The sequence below is a fragment of the Microcaecilia unicolor genome, chromosome 7, assembly GCF_901765095.1.
Source record: "Microcaecilia unicolor chromosome 7, aMicUni1.1, whole genome shotgun sequence".
Classification (NCBI taxonomy): Eukaryota; Metazoa; Chordata; class Amphibia; order Gymnophiona; family Siphonopidae; genus Microcaecilia; species Microcaecilia unicolor.
The window spans coordinates 121,157,623-121,178,267 of NC_044037.1; the positions used below are offsets into that span (position 1 = coordinate 121,157,623).

The 20,645-nt window shown below is 45.2% G+C and overlaps 1 protein-coding gene across 1 annotated transcript in view; it reads left to right on the plus strand.

Annotated features, from left to right (window-relative positions):
- LOC115474732 (integrin alpha-X-like) overlaps positions 1-19,186 on the plus strand; it is a 258,012-nt gene extending 238,826 nt beyond the window's left edge. The window contains exon 30 of the mRNA XM_030210360.1: positions 18,658-19,186. Within this exon, the coding sequence (XP_030066220.1) occupies positions 18,658-18,780 (123 nt within the window). The 3' untranslated portion in view covers positions 18,781-19,186. The remainder of the gene's footprint in view (positions 1-18,657) is intronic.
- The last annotated feature ends 1,459 nt before the right edge of the window (positions 19,187-20,645 follow it).

The window sequence follows — 20,645 nt, forward strand, 5'->3', positions numbered from 1 at the left end:
CAGCCATGATGGACTTATGTTGGGATGACTGTCAATCCAATCATTAAGATAGATAGATAAATAAATAAATAAAGGTAAGTATAGGGAAGGGAAAGGAGTCTAAAACTCTGAAACTAAACAAGACCAAGACTGAGCTTCTGATCTTTCCCCCTAAACCAACCTCTCCTCCTCCCCCATTCTCTATTTATGTGGATAACACTCTCATCCTTCCTGTCTCATCAGCTCGTAACCTTGGGGTCATCTTCGACTCCTCCCTCTCCTTCTCTGCACTTATTCAGCAGACTGCTAAAACCTGCCGTTTCTTTCTCTATAATATCAGCAAAATTTGCTTTTTCCTTTCTGCGCACACTATCAGAACCCTCATCACACTTATCATCTCTCGCTATAGTTGCAACTTGCTTCTTACAGGTCTCTTCATGTTCAAGTGTAGAGCGCTGCATACGTCTAGTAGTGCTTTAGAAATGATAAGTAGTAGTAGTAATATAGGCACTGTCTCCCAGTGCCAGACAATGAAATTGAGTGTATCCATAGATGGGAGACTGGTGGGTTGGAGAGCTCATTGTCTAGCTCACATAGCTCAGGGATTTTGGTCACAGATGGAGGCAAGTTCGCCCATTAAGTGGCTGAAGCCCAGAGCTATCTTTTTGGCCTTGCAGCAGTTTCAACCCTTGGTCCAGGAAAAGGTTGTCCTGATAATGTTGGCCAGTGCTATAGCCTGAGCAGGGGAGGGCATTGGGATCCCTCAAGTAGCACAAATTCAGCTCTTGTACTCATCTGGGCAGAGAGACCCCTGGCTATTCTACCTACTCTCATGTCGTTGATGTAGACAATGTGCAGGTGGACTTTTTGAGCGGGCATATGTTAGAACTGAGGAAATGAGAGTGGTTAGAATTGGTCTTTGCCTAGACAGTACACAAGTGCGGCAGGCCCCAAGTAAACCTCATGGTCACCTGGCATAATGCCATTGTGTAACACTTCTTCAGTTGATAGATGCTCTAGCTCAGCTATGGCTGAGCAATGGTCTTTATTTCCTGCGCCCTGGACTCTCTTAGGCAGGTTAACCCAGAGGATCGCACACCATCCAAGACTGGTTATTTGCATTGACCCAGACAGGGGAATCTGTGTCCTTCCCAAGGCAGGGGTCTTCTTTAGCAAGCTTTAGTCCTAATGGAAGATGCATCTCTAATGGCTTGGGCCTTGAGAGGGCTAGGTTCCAGAGGGCAAGGTATATAGAGGCACATTTTCAAAGCACTTAGACTTAAAAGTTACGTGGAGGGGCATTTTCGAAAGGGACGGTCATGTTTTGATTTGGACATCCTTGCAAAATGTCCCGATCTAGGGGTGGGGAAATTTTCGAAACAAGATGGACGTCCATCTTTCGTTTTGAAAATACCGTCAGGGACATCCAAATCCTTAAATTTGGTTGTCCCTAGACTTGGTCGTTTCTGATTTTCGGCAATAATCAAACCCAAGGACGTCCATCTCAGAAATGACCAAATGCAAGCCATTTGGTCGTGGGAGGAGCTAGCATTTGTAGTGCACTGGTCCCCCTGACATGCCAGGACACCAACCGGGCACCCTAGGGGGCACTGCTCCCAGGTACATAGCTCCCTTACCTTGTGTGCTGAGTCCCCCAACCCCCCCAAACCCCACTACCTCCAACTGTACACCACTACCATAGCCTTACAGGTGAAGGGGGGCACCTAGATGTGGGTACAGTGGGTTTCTGGTGGATTTTGGAGATCTCGCTGTTTCCGCCACAAACGTAATAGGTAGGCAGGGTATGGGCCTGGGCCACCTGCCTGAAGTGCACTGCATTCACTAAAACTGCTCCAGGGACCTGAGTATGACATCTGAGGCTGGCATAGAGGCTGGCAATCAATATTTTGAAAGATATTTTTTGAGGGTGGGGGGGTTAGTGACCACTGGGGGAGGGGAGTAAGGGAAGGCCATCCCCGATTCTCTCCGGTGGTCATCTGGTCATTTCGGGCACCTTTGTGTGCCTTGATCGTAAGAAAAACACGACCAGGTAAAGTCGTCCAAGTGTTTGTCAGGGACGTCCTTGTTTCTTTCGATTATGGGTCAAAGACGTCCAAGTGTTAGCCCAAGTCCCGCCTTCGCTACGCCTCCAACACACCCCCTTGAACTTTGGCCATCTCTGCGACGGAGTGCAGTTGGGGACGTCCAAAATCGGCTTTCGATTATACCGATTTGGACGACCCTGAGAGAAGGATGTCCATCTTCCGATTTATGTCGAAAGATGGGCGTCCTTCTCTTTCGAAAATGGAACTTTTTAAGTCTAGGTGCTTTGAAAATGAGCCCTTTGGTCTCTGATTGTGATCCTAATGAAGGCTTGAATGCAGTGAACTTCTCTGACCTATGTTAAAGTCTGGACAACTTTCAGAGCCTGCTGGAGAAAACAATAAGCCCCATTATACATAGGACATCTAGGTAGGAATTCTTTATTTGTTTTCTTTATTTATTGCATTTGTAGCCCGCATTTTCCCACCTATTGGTAGGTTCAGTGTGGCTTACATGGAACAATGGAGGCGGTTACAGGTATTGAGTGGGTTTAAGAATTCAATAGATACAGCGAGAGTCTGTAGAGGTCTCTGGCGGAAGTATGGGGTTAGGCAGTGACCTAGGAGATCACAATTTGGTTTACATGATTCATTGTTAGGGAATTACAAAGAGTCGGATAAGATCATAACGACGAATTTGGTTGAATAGTTACATAGTAACATAGTAGATGACGGCAGAAAAAGACCTGCATGGTCCATCCAGTCTGCCCAACAAGATAAACTCATATGTGCTACTTTTTGTGTATACCTTACCTTGATTTGTATCTGCCATTTTCAGGGCTGTATCTGGGTTGGGTGGGGCCGGTTGTTCTTCGGTGGACAGTGGGTATGAGGAGCATGGGGTGGGTAGGGTAGTAAGATTGGAGAGTTGAGAAGTTCTTGGGTCCTGGTTGGTTGCTGTGGGCTTGTGTGTTTTCCATTCCATCTGTTAATTTTGTGGTTACATCTGATAAGTCCATTGGTTGGTTAGGTTGCTCAGCGGGGGGGGGGGGGGGGGGGGGGGGGGTTGAATAGATGGGCCTTTAGGTGTTTTCAGAAGGTTAAATTGTTGTCTTTCAGTTTAAGGTCCTTTGGAACTGTGTTCCATATTTTGATGCTGATATAGGAAAAACTCTTTGCTAGAGTCACTTTATATTTGATGTCCTTAAATGATGGGAAGTGGAGGTTAAGGTATGATCTGGCTGTTTTGTTTGTGTTCCTGATTGGTAAGTCTACTAGGCTGGTCATGTAACTTGGTGATTGACCGAATATTATTCTGTATACCAGTGAGCAGATTTTGACGGCTATACGGTCCTTGATTGGTAACCAGTGTAGTTTCAGGAGGAGGGGTTTGGCGCTGTCAAATCTTGATTTTCCAAAGATGAGTCTCGCTGCTCTGTTTTTTGCTGTTTGCAATTTTTTCAGGATTTGATCTTTACACCCTGCGTAGATTCCATTGCAGTAGTCCACATGAGCCAGGATCATGTTCTGAATCAGATTGCAAAGTATGTCTCTTAGGAAGTATTATTTTCAGTGTTTGAGTTTCCACATAGCGTGGAACATTTTCTTTGTGGTAGCTTTAGCTTGCTTTTCAAGGGATAAGTCCCAGTCTATGGTGATGCCAAGGATTTTCAGGCTGTCAATGATTGGGAGTAGTGAACCCAGAGCACTGATTGGTTTAAATTGTGTAGTGTTGTATGAGGACGAGAGTTTCAGTCAATATGTTTTTTCCCTGTTAAGTTTTATCTTGAAGTCAGAGGCCCAAGTTTCCTTGATATTCATGCTGGTTGTGATTTCGGGGTCTATTTCTGATGGGTCTTTTTTGAAGGAGATGTAGATTGTGACATCATCAGCGTATAAGGACAGATTGAGTCCATGGGTGGATAAGGATTTGACTAGTGGAATCATCGTTACATTGCATAAGATGGGTGATAGTGGTGAGCCTTGTGGGACTCCACATTCTGGTTTCCAGGGAGTGTAAATTTCTGCGTTCTCCTTAAGAACATAAGTATTGCCACACTGAGACAGACCAAAGGTCCATCAAGCCCAGCATCCTGTCCAACAGTGGCCAATCCAGGTCACAAATATATGGCAAGATCCCAAAAAAGTTCAATACATTTTGTGCTGCTTATCCTAGAAATAAGCAGTGGATTTTCCCAAGTCAATTTAATAATGGTCTATGGACTTTTCCTTTAGGAAGCCGTCCAGACCTTTTTTAAACCCCGCTAAGCTAACCGCCTTTATCACATTCTCTGGCAACGAATTCCAGAGTTTAATTACACGTTGAGTGAAGAAATTTTTCTCCAATTCATTTTAAATTTACTACCTTGTAGCTTCATCACATGCCCCCTAGTCCTAGTATTATTGGAAAGAGTAAACAAATGATTCACATCTACCCGTTCCGCTCCACTCATTATTTTATAGACCTCTATCATATCTCCGCTCAACCGTCTCTTCTCCAAGGCTGCCTGAGCCTTTCCTCATAGGGAAGTCGTCCCATCCCCTTTATCATTTTTGTCGCCCTTCTCTGTACATTTTCTAATTCTACTATATCTTTTTTGAGATCCAGTGACCAGAATTGAACACAATATTCTTCTACTACTACTATTACTACTACTGCTACTTATTTATATAGCGCTACAAGACGTACACAGCGCTGAGGTGCAGTCGTACCATGGACCGATACAAAGGCATTATAATGTCCTCACATTCTATTTGCTTTCTTAGCTGCTGCAACACACTTAGCAGAGGGTATGATCTGGTGGTTAGGAAACCTTTAATCCAAAAAAGTATTTTACCTCCTATTCCTACTTTGTCAAGTATTCTTAGTAGAATTTGGTGGTCGACCATGTCGTATGCACTCGACATTTTGAGCTGGAGTAATAGAACGTTGTTGCCTCTTGCTATTTCATGTTTCCAGCATGAGATGTTCACAGACTCCCAGCTATTTTACAAAAGGCTCTGCTGAGTACAGAGCATTTTGTAAAATATGTGACTCGCTGAGTGAAAAGGTACCAAAAGTGGGGTTACAAATAGAGGTAAAAGCTATAAAAGTTTAGAGGGGTAAATTTGAGCAACTTTCATTTTTGAAAGTTTTGTGTGCTATAGGAACAGTAGAAAGGGACTATGAAATTTTTTTTCACAGAGATTGCAGAGATATAGATGTTTTAAGTTTGATAGTTTTCAAATGCATTTTTCCAAAAGTACATACTTTTTTTTTATTGATGTTTCTCATTTTTTAAAGACGTAATTAGTCCGTACCGAAGACTGAAATTTTGCAGCATTATACAGTTGATATCCCTCTATCTTATTGTATGAATAAGTCACATACTCCACTTTTGATACCTTTTTGCTCAGTGTGACTCACATGTATAAGGACATTAATATGCACACCTGTATTTGCTGGCATATAGTAACATAGTTAGTGACGGCAGATAAAGATCTGAATGGTCTATCCAGTCTGTCCAACAGTCACATTAATTATCAATTCAAGATTTAAATCAACAGTGAACATAATTTGCTGCATGGGCGTAGTTTGGGGGTGAGGGGGAGTGTTGCCCCCCCCAAACGCAGGACTGGCACAACGCGCTGTCGGTCCCTACTTCCCGCCTTCAGCTCCCCGACAGCCCTCCTCTCCATTCCTTCCTGCCTCCCCCCGCGCTTTTAAACCTTTTATTTTCAGCAGCGACGACAGTGAAGAACAGAACAGCAAGCGGGCTCACCTCCAGCCTTTCCTTTCCCTCACAGACAGTGTTCCGCCTTCCTATGATGATGTATTTCCTGTTTCCACGAGGGCGGGACACTGTCTGTGAGGGAAGGGAAAGGCTGGAGGTGAGCTTGCTTGCTGTTCTGCTCTTCACTGTCATCACTGCTGAAAATAAAAGGTTTAAACGCGCGGGGGGAAGCAGGAAGGAACGGAGAGGAGGGCTGTTGGGGAGGGAGGCGAAATCACTAGATATGGAGGGGAGGGCAGTGGCAGAGAAGAATCGCTACACATGGAGGGAAGGGGCAGAGGAGAATCGCTGGACATGGAGGGCAGGGGAGAGAAAAGAAATCACTGGACATGGAGGGGAGGGCAGAGGAGTGAGGAAAATTGCTGGACAGATGGATGGAGGGGGCAGGGGAGAATGGAGAGTTGCTGGACATGGATGGAGAGGAGGGAACTAGAACTCGGGTACTGAAAAGGGGGAGCTGGGGAAGTCACTGGACATGTATGGGAGGGGAGGGTGGGGGGTCAAAGGAGAATTGTTGGACATAGATGGGGGGAGGGCAGAGGAGAATTGCTGGACATGGATGGGAGGGGAGGGCAGGGGGAGAGAAGAGAAATTGCTGGACATGGAGGGGAGGGCAGGGGAGAGAGGATAATTGCTGGACATGGATGGAGGGGGCAGGGGGGAGAGAGAATGCTGGATATGGATGGATGGAGGAGAGGGCAGGGGAGAATGGAGAGTTGCTGGACATGGATGGATGGATGGAGGGGAGGACAAGGGAGAGAGGAAAGTTGCTGGACATGGATGGAGGGAAGGGAAGACAGAAAGGGGGTGCACATGGATGGAGGGGAGGGCAGGGGAGAGAAGAGAAATCACTGGACATGGAAGGGAGGGCAGGGGAGATAGGAGACTTGCTGGACATGGATGGATGGAGGGGGCAGGGGAGAGAGGAAATTTGCTGGATATGGATGGATGGAGGAGAGGGCAGGGGAGAATGGAGAGTTGCTGGACATGGATGGATGGAGGGGAGGGAAGTCAGGAAGGAGATGCACATGGATGGAGGGGAGGGAAGAGAGGAGAAATGTTGGACAAGGATGGAGGGAAGGAAAGATGAAGGAGATGGACACAGATGGAGGGAAAGGGAGAGAAGAGAAATGCTGGACATGGATGGAGAGAAGGGGGTGAGGAGAAATGCTGGATATGGATGGAGGGAGAAACTGCTGAATTTAAGGGCTGGATCGGAACACTTTGAGGGCAGATACCTAAACTCGAGGAAGGATAGGGACAGGGCTACAGATGGTAGACAGGACGCATAAGGACACAGGAGGATGGTGGACATGGTGAGAGAAAAAATATCAAATGGAAAGAAGACACTGCATAAAACAGAAGACATTGGGACCAAAGCTAATAGAAAAACAATGCTCAGACAGCAAAAGTAGAAAACATCTTTTTATTCAGAATTTATTAATTGGAATATGTCAGCTTTTGGAAATGTGCATCTGTGATATTTTGCATGCAAGTTTCAATTTTTCTAGTATTGCTGCATGCCGAGTCTAACTTCTTGAGCTAACTTTTCAGTTCAGTATTTTGCCTTCATATTTTTTTTATTTCTAGTTCCTTGTGTCATATCTGTTGTTATGTGTTTTTCATGGGTGATCAAGGTGCAGTATTCTGCTAGTGTGTAGTATTTGCAGCTTGCAGCCTTTTTTATTTTTTGTTTTTTTCATTAGGTAGTGTACTGGTGTTTTAGAGCCCAGTATAATTACAGTGCTGCCTTTCCATACATAAGGTTGTAGATCGTCCTGTCCTTGGAATTAGTGCTGTTATAGTTTGGTAAGGTTATGAGTGGGTTTTTGCACAAGTTTTATAGTGTTTTGCAGTGGAGAGATTGTGTGTTGGCCTTACTGAGGTGGCACCAAAACATGTGTGTTGTGTTGTGTGAGTTTCTAGCTTGTGACTAGCTAGCTTGGGCATAGCTTTCTTGTTAGTTTGTGTACAGCTTTACTAGTTTTTTTGTGTTTAGCTTTCTGGTTTTCCCGTGTGTGTTTTCCTTTGCTTTTGGAGCTTCAGCCCTAGTCCTGTCCGCTGCCAGTTCTCCTTGCTACTGGAGCTCCAGCCATAATCTTGCTGCCTGCTGCCTGACCCGACTACTGCCTGAACCCCGATACTTGCTGCCTGCTGCCCGACCTGACTATTGCTGGAACCTGGACATTCCCTGCCTGTCTGCCTTGCTTTCGCCTAGGTGCCTGGGGGCACTTCTGTATCCTAATTCCTGTTGTTCCTGCTTGCTAGTTCCAGTTTTCCTGTCAGCCCTGCCGGCTGCCCGAACCTGAGGGCTCAACCCTCAGGGAACGGTGGCTAAGCGTAGGTGAAGCCTAGGTCCAGTGTGTTCCTGTCCAGCGGGTTCCGGTCCCGTGTGTTCCAGTCCAGTGGGCTCCACTTCAGTGTATACCAGTCCAGTGGGTTCCAGTCCAGTGCGCACCCATCCGGTGCATTCCAGTCCTGTGTATTCCAGTGCAGAACTCCAGTCCGGGGTTCCAGTCCAGCCTTGTCTCGTCTGTGCTTTGAAGGTGACCTTGCCTGCCACTGCCGCTCCACGGTAGTGGTCCAAGGGCTCACAAACCCAGTGCTTCCAGGGAAGAAGCCTGACAGAGCTGGCTTTTTGGGAATAGCCATAATGAATATGTATATCTCATACATATACATTATAGTTATTCCCAAAAAAGCCAGCTCTCCCCTCCTGCCTTCCTCCATATTAGCTTATTCATTTGCATATATATATATATATTTATATATATATATATATATATATATATATGCAAATGAATATGCTAATATGTCCCGCCCCATCCTTTGCCCCCCCCTCCCAAAAAATGAAACAGTCAAACTACATCCATGCTTTGCTGAAATCTAAGTAGATTACATCTAGCGCACTTCTTTGATCCAATTTTCTGGTCACCCAGTCAAAGAATTCAATCAGATTCATTTGGCCGATTTACGTTTGGTAAAACCATATTTTCTCAGATCTTGTAACCTATTGGATTCCAAGAAATTCACTATCATTTCCTTCAGCATCGCTTCTATTACTTTTACATTAACTGATGTGAGGCTTACCAGCCTGTAGTTTCCAGCTTCTTCTCTGTCACCACTTTTGTGAAGAGGGATCATATCCGCTATTCGCCAATCCCAAGGAATCTCCCCCGTCTCCATGGATTTATTAAACAAATCTTTAAAAGGACCCATCAGAGCCCTCTCTGAGCTCCCTCAATATCCTGGGATGGATCTTTTCCAGTTCCATTGCTTTGCTCATTTTCAGTTTTTCAAGTTGTTCATAAACACTTTCTTCCGTGAACTGTCACACCTTGTCTTTAGCTGGGGGTGACCACTGGAAGTGACCTACCTCCATTTGCCATCCCTGCCTTCTAGTTTAAATGCTTAGATATATATTGTCTGAATTTCTCTCCAAGGATTTTTTTTCCTGCCACAGTGAGATGCATTCCATCATTAGAATACAGTATTTTGTTTTTTCATGTATTGCTCCATCCTCCTATGTACCTAAAACCTTCTTGATGACACCAGGCTTTCAGCCACATATTGAAATTCTCAGTATTTTGTAAACTTGTCTTTCCCTTTCCAAAAGTAGGTAGTACTTCAGAAAAAGTTACTATTTGTACCAAAGGTACCCGTTCCCCAGCTCCTGAAAAGCTCACTGCAATGCAAGTGGGGTATTATTGGCCAAGTCATTTGCTCCCAGGTGGATAACAGCATAATTGTTAGACTCCTTAGTTTCTTCTCTGATTATAGTCATTAGTTGTCTTGTACTCCTGGTAACTGAGGAGCCCGAAAACCATTTCACTTTGCTGGTCCTCTTGAACTGTGTTTCAAAGTTAATGCCTCTGATTATAGAATCCCCTAGCAGCAACAGTTTTTGGTATAAGATTCCTTATTAGTGTTTTAGGGTACCTTTTCTCTTGGGACACCTTCATTGCTTTTTGTTCTACTTCAGTTCTATTTTCTGGAGCATCACAGTGCTGTAATGGAGCAAACGAATTCTGCAGGGGCAACAATTGTGTGAGTGAATACTTCTGTGCCACATGTCGCAGTCTACCTGAACTTACTGTGATCCATCTATTCTTAGGTGTTTTTATTCTTTGAGGCAGTGGTGAGAAATTGGTATGATTCTGTGCAGTGATAGAAGCTGCTTTAATGGCATCCAATTCCTGCTTTAGTTTGCTGAGCTCCTGTTTTATACTAGCCAGCTGAAGATAGACAGGATAAGCTTTAAGCATCCAGATGGTGTGAGTTGTAACTAAAGCACCACAATTATTACACAGAATAAAAACCATCTTGATTGGTTGGAAAGGGTATGAACAGGTGTACTATGAAAGGGTTAACAGTCAAAGATTGCCTGTGTGTAACTGAGGAGTAATGTTCATCACTTTTGGGTTATATCTATATAAATAAATCCCACCTCGAACATTCTGAAGCTCACTGCAAGGCAGTGAAGCACAGAACTCCTGTAGTCTTCAACTCCTGTAGTCTTCTTAGGCTAGGCTATCAGGACCACTCACCCTAACTCATAGACCCGCCCTCAGCCACGCCCCAAGCCACGCCCCATCTGGACATAAAACGCTACCTCAACGTTCTGAAGACAACCTGCTGAAGTCATCCCTAAACAGCTCATAAGTTCATGGTGGTGAAGCCTTCCAAATCACTGTCTCTATGCCCTCCCTCGCGTCAAACGTCATGACGTCGAGGGCAGAACACAGAGAGTGAAGGGACTGCAACCCCCTCCAACAAACAATGAACCAGGCAGGGGAGGAGTTCCCTACTCCTCCCCCTGACTAAGAATCACTACACAACCTCCATTGCCCCAAGTAAAAATAAGTACCAGCCTGCCATAAGTGGGACACCGCGGGGTACAAGTGTAACGAAAATTAAAAATAAAACACCTTCCATAATGAAGGGCAGGACGGGTGCCTGTGAGAAACCTCCAACTGCCCTCCTTCACCTGAACAACCCCCGCGCGATGCAACATCATGAAGCCCCGCCCCCTACTGAGGCCACATACTCTGTCACTTCCGTCAGTCATGTTCCAGATATCCGAATTTCCACACTGTAGCTCTGCTCCGCCCTCGCATCAAAACGCAATGATGTGGAGGGCGGGGCAGGAAAACCACTACCCACACAGAGCTATGACAACGGAAACAACAGCGGCGCACGAACCAGGTAAAACCGCGACGAGCCACGCAGGGCTAACAAACCATGTCGCTCCTGCCCCTCACCAGAAATGAGCCACCCGCCGCCAGAACCACGTCGGCCCCCCCCCCCCCCCCAAGGAACAACAGCGGCGCGGATGCCGGTCCTGCCCCCTCCCCCCGCCACAGAGTACACTCACAAACAACATGACCCCACTGCTGCAAAAAACAAACACATCTTCCCCCTGAAACGGAGACATCCAAAAGGAGAGAGGGAAGTACGGAGGGAGGCAGACGAGCAGGCAGCCAGCCTCAACTTCTGAGGGAGCCAGCCAGCCAGCCTCAACGTGGTGCAAGGGAAGAAGGGAGGGAGCCAGATGCATCATGGTGGCAGTGGCAGCAGGGAGGGAGCCCGACTGAACAACACAATGCAATGGATGACCCTGAAAGGCGGAGGGAAACAGCTTTCAGTGCCCCCCCTCGGCGCAACACCCAAGCCCCTGCCCTGCAAAACCATGAGCCAGGCAGGGGGAGGAGTAGGGAAATACGCGGAGCCTCACTGCAGCCGCTCCTCCTCTCCCGTCCACATTACTTCTCCTGCAGGAAGACCCCGGAGGAGCGCAGCGATGTCAGAGGGGAGAGGAGGAGCTGCTGCAGAGATGACAGCCAATGCCAGATGGCTGTCTACGGAGCCGTGTTTCAGGTTTAAAATCTTTTTTTGGCTTTTTTCTTTTTGTACCGGCCGCTGCTGCTCAACAGGAGACGCATCAGCGGCCGGACAGCGTTAGTATTGGCATCTGCGAGTGGCGAGGGGGTTGATGTGCCCGAGGGGGGGGTAGGGGCTTGGGTGATGCGCTGTGGGGGGGGGGGGTAGGGGTTTGGGTGATGTGCTGAGGGGGGAGAGGAGGGTCGCTGGACATGGATGGCTGCGGGGGGGCAGGGAAGAGGGAGGTGGGGAGGGGGTCCTGAGACCAGATGGGTGGCTGCAGAGGAGGGCAGGGGAGACAGAAGGGGCAGGGGGAGAGGAGGATCACTGGACATGGGTGGCTGCAGGGGGGACAGGGAAGAGAGGTGGGTCGCTGGACATGGGTGGCTGCAGGGGGGCAGGGGAGAGGAGGGTCGCTGGACATGAGTAGCTGCAGGGGGAGAGGAGGGTTGCTGGACATGGGTGGCTGCAGGGGGGGCAGGAGGAGAGGAGAGTTGCTGGACATGGGTGGCTGCAGGGGGAGCAGGGAAGAGAGGAGGGCCGCTGCACATGCGTGGCTGCAGGGGCAGAGGAGGGTTGGTGGGGAGGGGGTCCTGAGACCAGATGAGTGGCTGCAGGGGGGGCAGGGGAGACAGGAAGGATGCTGCAGGGGGGGGGGGGGTTACCTTGCTAGCGCCCGTTTCATTGCCTACCGAAACGGGCCTTTTATACTAGTATAAATAGAAAACCCTTGGAAGGGAGTAATGTTAATAACTTTTGAGTTGGCTAAATATGAGTAGAAAACCCTGGAGAGCATGGAGTGTGGGGAGGGTGGCTGGGACTATAAGTCTCAGTGAGTCAGCCAAGCCCTCTATCAATAAATTTCTGAGGCAAGCAATAATCAAAATAATCAAATTCTGTTTGATACAACAGTCAAATTCAGCTGGAAACTAACTTTTCTCCTGTAAATCTAAATATTCCCAATAATTATAGTAGTCTCTGCAACGTAAATGCAAATTAAGCCAGTTGTAAGACTAAAGCTGCTTTTTTTAACCTAGGACTAGCAATGGAAAATAAACCGGACAGAACTTGTCCACAGCATATAGCAAAGTTAGAATGCTACAGTTAACAGGGTAAAGGACAAACAGTTTGAAAAGCCTATGCTCACTACTATCAGAGCTAGGCAGAAAGGGTGAGAAAGTGTGTTTTTGTTTGTTTTTGTCTTTTTTTTGGTGTGTGGGAGGGTGTCTGGGTTAGAAGACAGAGAAGTACACCACAATATAGATTCACAAGACAAATTTATTTATTTATTTATTTATTGCACTTGTATCCCACATTTTCCCACCTATTTGCAGACTCAATGTGGCTTACAAAGACCTGTTATGGCATCGCCATTCCAGGGTAAAAGATACAATTGGTGTTACAAAAAGATCATGGATGACAAAAAAGAATTAAGCAAACAGTTATTGAAGAAGACTTTCAGAATAAGGGTGGGGTGAAGATGTGTTATGATTAAGCTATGGATTCTCGTGATAGGCTTTGTTGAAGAGAGAGGTTTTCAAAGATTTGCGAAAGTTAGTTATTTCGTTAATTGTTTTCAAGTTAGTTGGTAGTGCATTCCACAGCTGCATGCTCATATAGGAAAAGCTGGTCGCATGTGTCAGTCTGTATTTTAGTCCTTTACAGCTGGGGAAGTGTAAATTAAGAAATGTGCGGGCAGATCTTTTAGCATTTCTGGGGGGTAGGTCAACGAGGTCTAGCATGTAGGTCGGGGCATCTCTGTAAATAATTTTATGAACAATTGTGCAGATCTTTAAGGGAGCCAGTGTAGTTTCTTTCTAAGGGGTTTTGCACTTTCATATTTTGTTTTTCCAAATATGAGTCTGGCTGCGGTATTCTAGGCTGTTTGGAGTTTCTTGACAGTTTGTTCTTTGCAGCCAGCGTAGAGTGCGTTGCAATAGTCCAGGTGACTTAGTACCATTGACTGTACCAGGTTGCGAAAAATTGATCTTGGGAAGAAAGGTTTTACTCTTTCTTCCCAAGATCAATTTTTCGCAATTAAGCAATAAAGACCAGAGAATAGATATATCAGGTAGCTAAACCTGTAGCCAGAAAGTTGAGAAATTAAGAATGAAAATATCAGAACACTTAGCAGTATTATGGTTCAGGTTCAGCACATGGAATGCTTTAAACTAAGGGCTAGATGCATCAACCAAACGTTAAAAAATCTAAATCGTAAAAGTGCTTAACGAATTTGAAACAACGAAGAATGCACAAAAAAAACAGCTCAGAAATGTTTGGTGCGGTATTGAAAAGTACAATGTATCAAGCGTTCATTATCCCCGTCGTTAATTTGCTCCTTAAGCATGCGCAGAGCAGCCACAAACGTATTAAACCTACATAGGTTGCTTACGTCAGACTGGGGCGTGCGAGGGGGGGATCCCGACCTGCAAGCCTTTTAGCTGTCTGATCTAGCAGAAGAGTGCAGTTGAAGATAACTCTAAAAAGAACGACCCTCGTAAATCCCCTTTTGTAACAAAAGACCTCTTTGCAGTTTGTTTACAGTACTGGGAAAATTGGCTTTAGGGGATAGCAGAGAGTGTTAATTTTCAAAGCTGTTGGAGAAGGGGAGAGACAGGATTTTTAAGCTGCAGGGAGAAGCAGTATGTTTTGTTTTGTAATGATGCAGGGGAAAGCGGAGAGCCACGTGTTTGTGTTTGTATCTCACTTTTCTTTTTAAACATGCTGGCTTGGATTTTTATGGTGCAGGGGGCAGCGGGGAGATGATAGCTCAGGCCTTAACGACAGGTCTGAGCACACATAAAATTTCTGACGGTAAATGATTCGTTGCAATCATCGGTATGGTTAGTGCATTCCGAATTGTCCACATTTCAATGGTAGTTTCTCCTTTGCATTCCATTTTCGTTAGCTGCTTGCTTCATAGGAAAAAGGCCTTTAATGCATGCAACGATTAGGAATTTCCTTCGTTAAAGGGTCGTTAAGGTTTAGTGCATCTAGCCCTAAGTAGTCTGTGTTTCTCTATGCAGAGCCCTGCCCCCTCCTGCTATGCAGTAATTACCTCTCAGTGAGTCAGCCAAGAAGTTCTGGGGCAAGCAATGACATAGTTTGCTAAAATATTCAAATTCAATTTGATACAATAGTCAAATTCAGCTAGAAACTTTCTCCTGTAAATCTAAATAGTCCCAATAATTACAGCAGTCTCTGCAATGTAAATGCAAATTAAGCCAATTGTAAGACTATAGCTACTTTTTTACCCAGGACTAGCAATGGAAAATAAACCTAGCAAAACTTGTCCACAGTATATAGCCAAAGTTAGAATGCTACAGCTATGCAGCAGAAGCATCACTTTCACAAACCTACATATTACTCTGGGCCTTGCATATATAAGTTGTGTCAAATACATTGCAACATTGCCACCAACATGCTAGTGCTTATAACTGTATGTGCCAAATCTCACAGTACTACCCATACAAGAGGAGCCAATTAAGCAGCCAAATGAAATAGCTCTTTTTCACAATGGTTTTAGGTGGCATAAGATACCACAGAGATAAGCTCAATTTCCCCCTCAATCACTGTTAAGAAACTTGAAGTTCAAACAGGCTGGTTAGTGGCACTTACAGCTGCTTTAGAGCAGGTATAAATGCTGATAGGGAGATTTAAATGCTGATAGGGAGATATATTTTCTATTGTACCTGGAAAATCCCTTTTCCCCATTGAAGACTCCATCCAGATTTTGCAGAGTCCAATGGGACTTGGACCTAGAACTAAGCGAGTCTTTAGTGCAGACTATCTGCTCTGACAGAAATTAGCTTATTTTCGAAAGGGAAGGACGCCCATCTTCTGACACAAATCAAGAGATGGGCGTCCTTCTCCCAAGGTTGCCCAAATCGGCATTTATTTATTTATTGCATTTGTATCCCACATTTTCCCACCTATTTGAAGGCTCAATGTGGCTTACATAATTTTGTTACCAATGTCATTCCAAGATATCAGATACAGTTAGTATTGTGCAGAGATTAATGATGATGTCTAGTGTATGACCTTTGTTATGGGTGGGTTGTGTGTTTGGCCAGTGGAGCTCCCATAGTTGGAGGAAGTCTTTGCATTCGCGTACATTGCTTGAGTTAGTATCTTCAAGGTGAAGGTTGATGTCTCATGCTATTAGAAGGTTCTGGGTGGAAACACAAGTGTTCGATATGAAATCCAGAAAGTGCGTTTGTGAGTCTTGCCAATTGCCCGGGGGTCTGTAAAATAAGATTAGGTTTAGGTGATCACGTAGGTTGAAGTGGTTGATTCTGACTGAGGCTATTTCGAGTTGGAGCAGAATAGATTCTGCTGTTGTTGTGACTGTGAATTGAGATTTATAGATTATTGCTATGCCTCCTCCTCTTTTTCCTTCTCTTGTCCAGTGGGTAATTTTGTATCCTGGAGGACAGAGCTCTAAGATTATTGGATCTTTGGGGTCATGGATCCATGTTTCGCTGATAAGAAGGAAGTCGAGATGGTCATCTGTAATCCAGTTGGTTAGTATCGTGGTTTTATTGACTGCCGATCTGGCATTGATGTATCCTATTTGTATTTTGTAATCGAAAGCCAATTTTTTGCGTCCTCAACTGCTTTCCGTCGCAGGGACGACCAAAGTTCATGGGGACGTGTCGGCAGTGTACCGAAGGCGGGACGGTGGCGTGGTTAAGAGATGGCCGTCCTCAGCCGATAATGGAAAAAAGAAGGGCATCCCTCACAAGCATTTGGTCGACTTTACTTGTTACCTTTTTTTTCACGACCAAGCCTCAAAAAGGTGCCCAAGCTGACCAGATGACCACCGGAGGGAATCAGGGGTGACCTCCCTTTACTCCCACAGTGGTCACCAACCCCCTCCCACCCTAAAAAAAAATTACAAAAACATTTTTTCCAGCCTCTATGCCAGCCTCAAATGTCATACCCAGCTCCATCACAGCAGTATGCAGGTCCTTGGAGCAGTTTTTAGTGGGTGCAGTGCACTTCAGGCAGGCGGACCCAGTCCCATCCCCCCCCCCACCTGTTACACTTGTGATGGTAAATATGAGCCCTCCAAAACCCACCTGAAACCCACTGTACCAACATGTAGGTGCCCCACTTCATCCCTAAGGGCTATGGTAGTGGTGTACAGTTGTGGGGAGTAGGTTTTAGGGGGGTTTGGGGGGCTTAGTACCCAAGGTAAGGGAGCTATGCACCTGGGAGCAATTTGTGAAGTCCACTGCAGTGCCCCCTAGGGTGCCCGGTTGGTGTCCTGACATGTGAGGAGGACCAGTGCACTAGGTCAACCTAAATGTTGAGATTTGGGCATCCCCGACAGAATTATTGAAACGAAAGATAGACATCCATCTTGTTTCGATAATACGGGTTTCCCCGCCCCTTCACCGGAACGTCCTTAGAGATGGACGTCCCCGTTCGATTATGCCCCTCTAAGTCTCCCCCCAAAGTGACATTTTCAGAAAGGGCGCGAGATTAGGAGGTACTACTTCATAAGATCTGGGAGTGGGCCCCTTTTACCCTGATCTTCTGTACTACAGGGGCTGCTTGGGTGAAATATTGAGTTTTTCATTATTTATTGTTGAATAAGTGGTTTTATAGTATATTGTTTGCATATATAGTGTTTATATTGCTGTATATTATTATATTATGTTATTATTGCATTATGATATTCCTCACCTAGAACAGCAATGAATATGGTACTAAATGTTTTAATAAATTAATAACACTGATCTGCTGCTCTCCCTCTTTGTGAATTCTGCTTCTTATTGAAGGTAAGAGGCCTAAAACTGTTCTTCTGCTTTTCCTTTGTGCATCGCATATCAGTGCAAATGCTGGTTTGACTTGCATTTACTGTATATGGTAACTAAAGTTGCATGCACAAATCAGTGCACTTTGCTGATTTGCGCACGTAATTTAATGAGCCAATTGGCACCAATTGGCTGCTAACATCCAATTAGTGTTAATTGGTCTTAATTGGGATGTATGCACATATATTCTATTTATTTATTTGTTGCATTTGTATCCCAGGCTCAATGTGGCTTACAATGTTCCGTCATGGCATTCGCCACTCCAGATTAAGATACAATTGGTATCACATAGAGAACATGGGTAACATAATATGATAAAACAAACAGGTATAGAGAGAAAACATTCAGAATGTTAGGTAAGTGGTGATGCGTTACAGTTCATATTATGGATCACTGTGGTATGCCTTGTTGAAAAGATTAGTCTTCAGTGATTTACGAAAGTTGATAAGGTCGTAAATTGTTTTCAGGTCAAGTGGCAAAGCGTTCCACAACTGCGTGCTAATGTAGGAAAAACTGGACACTTGTGTTAATCTGTATTTTAGTCCTTTACAGCTGGGGAAGTGAAGGTTCAGGAATGTGCGTGCTGATCTTTTAGCATTTCTGGGTGGTAAATCAATAAGGTCTAACATGTAGGCTGGGGCATCTCTATAACGCTCCGTGTGTAAATCCTATAGCATGTAAATTCAAGGGGGCTTGGCCAGAGGCATTTTGGGGACATTCCCAGAATTTACACACATTGTTACAGAATAGACTCCATTGGCACATAATTTAGGTACCCGGCATTTATACCTGCTTTCAGCAGTCGTAATTACCGGTGCCTTAAGTTAGGCACCATTGTGGATCCTTTATAAAATTGCGCTCAGCACTTAATTTTTACAGCGACAATTTTTCAGCACAATTTATAGAAGCTACTCATTAATGACTTTTTTTTGTATTGGTGTAACTCTATTGTTACTGCTCTGTAGTGCTGGTGGAAGTTAAGATTAGTAGCAAAATGCAACACATTTCTCTGCTAGAGCTGTCGTTACTCCTCCCCCCCTCCCCCCAACAAAGAGTGTACAGAGATTTGTACTGCTCATTCTTTAATAGAAAGTTTTTTTGTTTTTCTCATTCTCTCCCCTCTCTTCTATTTCCATCTCCCTTTGTCTCATTGTTTTCCAGTTTGGATTCTTTAAAAGAAAGAGCAGACTGGAGAACCAGGACCTTGCTGATCCGGAGAAGCCAAGTGGAGAGCAGTCAACAACAGCCGACCCATCTTCACCAATGCCTCAGGAAACATCATAGACCTCTAAGCTTTGAGAGCAGATAGTAGCATGCCAATTATCATGTGATCACAAGCAGAGGGAATTCTTGTATGAATAAAGTGCTTGGGATGAGGAGGAGAAGGGGAAAATACACAAAGAAACAGTGGGTTCTGGGATCAGCATTACAGGAAGCTGAAACTTGAATAACACAGGGAATGGGCACACAGAGCATTTTATCCTTAGAACAGGATAACTCAGGAAATGGACAGAGGGCTAGTTTCTTATCTCTACTACCATGGGTAAGGTCATTAATGCACAGGCACCACCAAACTGAGCCTGTGAGGTCCTGACATATACATACACTCAAGAATCTCCAGCATTTTAAAACTGCTTCACATCTATCTTCTGTAAAATAAACAGCTGCAGTAATGCTGCTTTTTATCATAGTTCTGTTTATTTTATTAAGTTATTGGACACATTTTTGTGGCTGCAGCTCTGTTAGGTTCTGGAACAGGGAAATTTCCCTAGAAGCTCTGCATTGTTCCAAGGTGTCAAGAGTTAGGGAATGAGGTTAAGCTCCCCCTGATAAGAAGTGGCCCAATACAGATTCACCAGTCAGCATTTATTTTAAATAGTGCCTGTGGTAGTTAAAGATCATTTGCACATTTCAGTGCTGGTAGCTGTAATGTAGGGGCATTGAATATCTGGAATGGATACAGCAGCAACTGCCACTTCTAGCCAAATAGCTTTGATATTTAGATCACTATCTGGTTAGAGTTAGGACAGCTTTTTCCCTGACCTAACTTTAACTTGATAGTTATCTGGAGAAAGGGCTAAATATTACCACTCTTCACATAAATTCCAGCTCAACCAGCCATTTATCTGAATATAAATTGCCCTGGAGAAATGGCTTTGAATATCAGGCCCAGAAAGTGTGGAAATGTTATAGCTACAAATTCAAAGACGAATGCACTACTTTTCCCTTTTGTAAGCTGCATTTACTGGAACAAGAAGGATCTCAGAAACTGTAACACTTTTTTTTAAATTCTTTTTTTTGTTTGTTTGTTTTGTTTTAACACCCCTACCCACCTGTAACTTTGCGAGTGCTTTAACTGCAGCACCCTTTCTTCCTCCTAATGCAGATTAGGTTTATTTGGCTGCTTTTTGTATCAGAAACAGAAACTGCTGCAGAGAAAGTGGAATACAGTCCTCAGAACAGAGTTTGAGAAGGGGAAGAAACTAGGAGGCAGATGCAGCAACCAAACGTAAAAAAATCTAAATCGTTAAAGTCCCTAACGATTTTAAAATAACGAAGAATGCACCAAAAAAAAAGTCACACATGCTGAGTTCGGTATTGAAACGTACAATGTATCAAAGAATCACAATACACATCGTTAATCGGCCCCCAAATCATGCGCAGAGCAGCCAAGCGTTATGTTAGCTGCTCTGCGCATGCCACAAACAGTCAAAACACAAGCACATGGCTCCCAAATCAAAACAAAAATAAAAAAAAGGGTCGGGAGGGGGCAAAGGCACTCGTCAGGAGCGTCCTGTATGGCCGTCCTTGCCCCCCCCCCCACCTGTGGTCGCCGTACCCCCCTGCCCCACTTCCCCCTGCATTCTAAATTAAAAAGCAAGAAGAAAAGCAAACATACCTTTAGCAGTCCCGGCCCCCCTCCCTTCCTCACTACTCTGTCTCCCCTCAGCTCCGCCTCCCGACATCCTCCGCCCTGTGCCCCGCCCCCTCTTGGGGTCGTTGCCGCCATTCCCCTCCTCCATCGGGCCCCCCTCCCTCTTACCGGGCCCGTGCAGCGCCTCTCTCCTCTGTCCGAAGGCGCTGCACGGGCAAGAAGAAAGCTGATGCCTGCCTTCGCCCAGCTTCTGTCGCGCGTCTCTCTCCTCCTG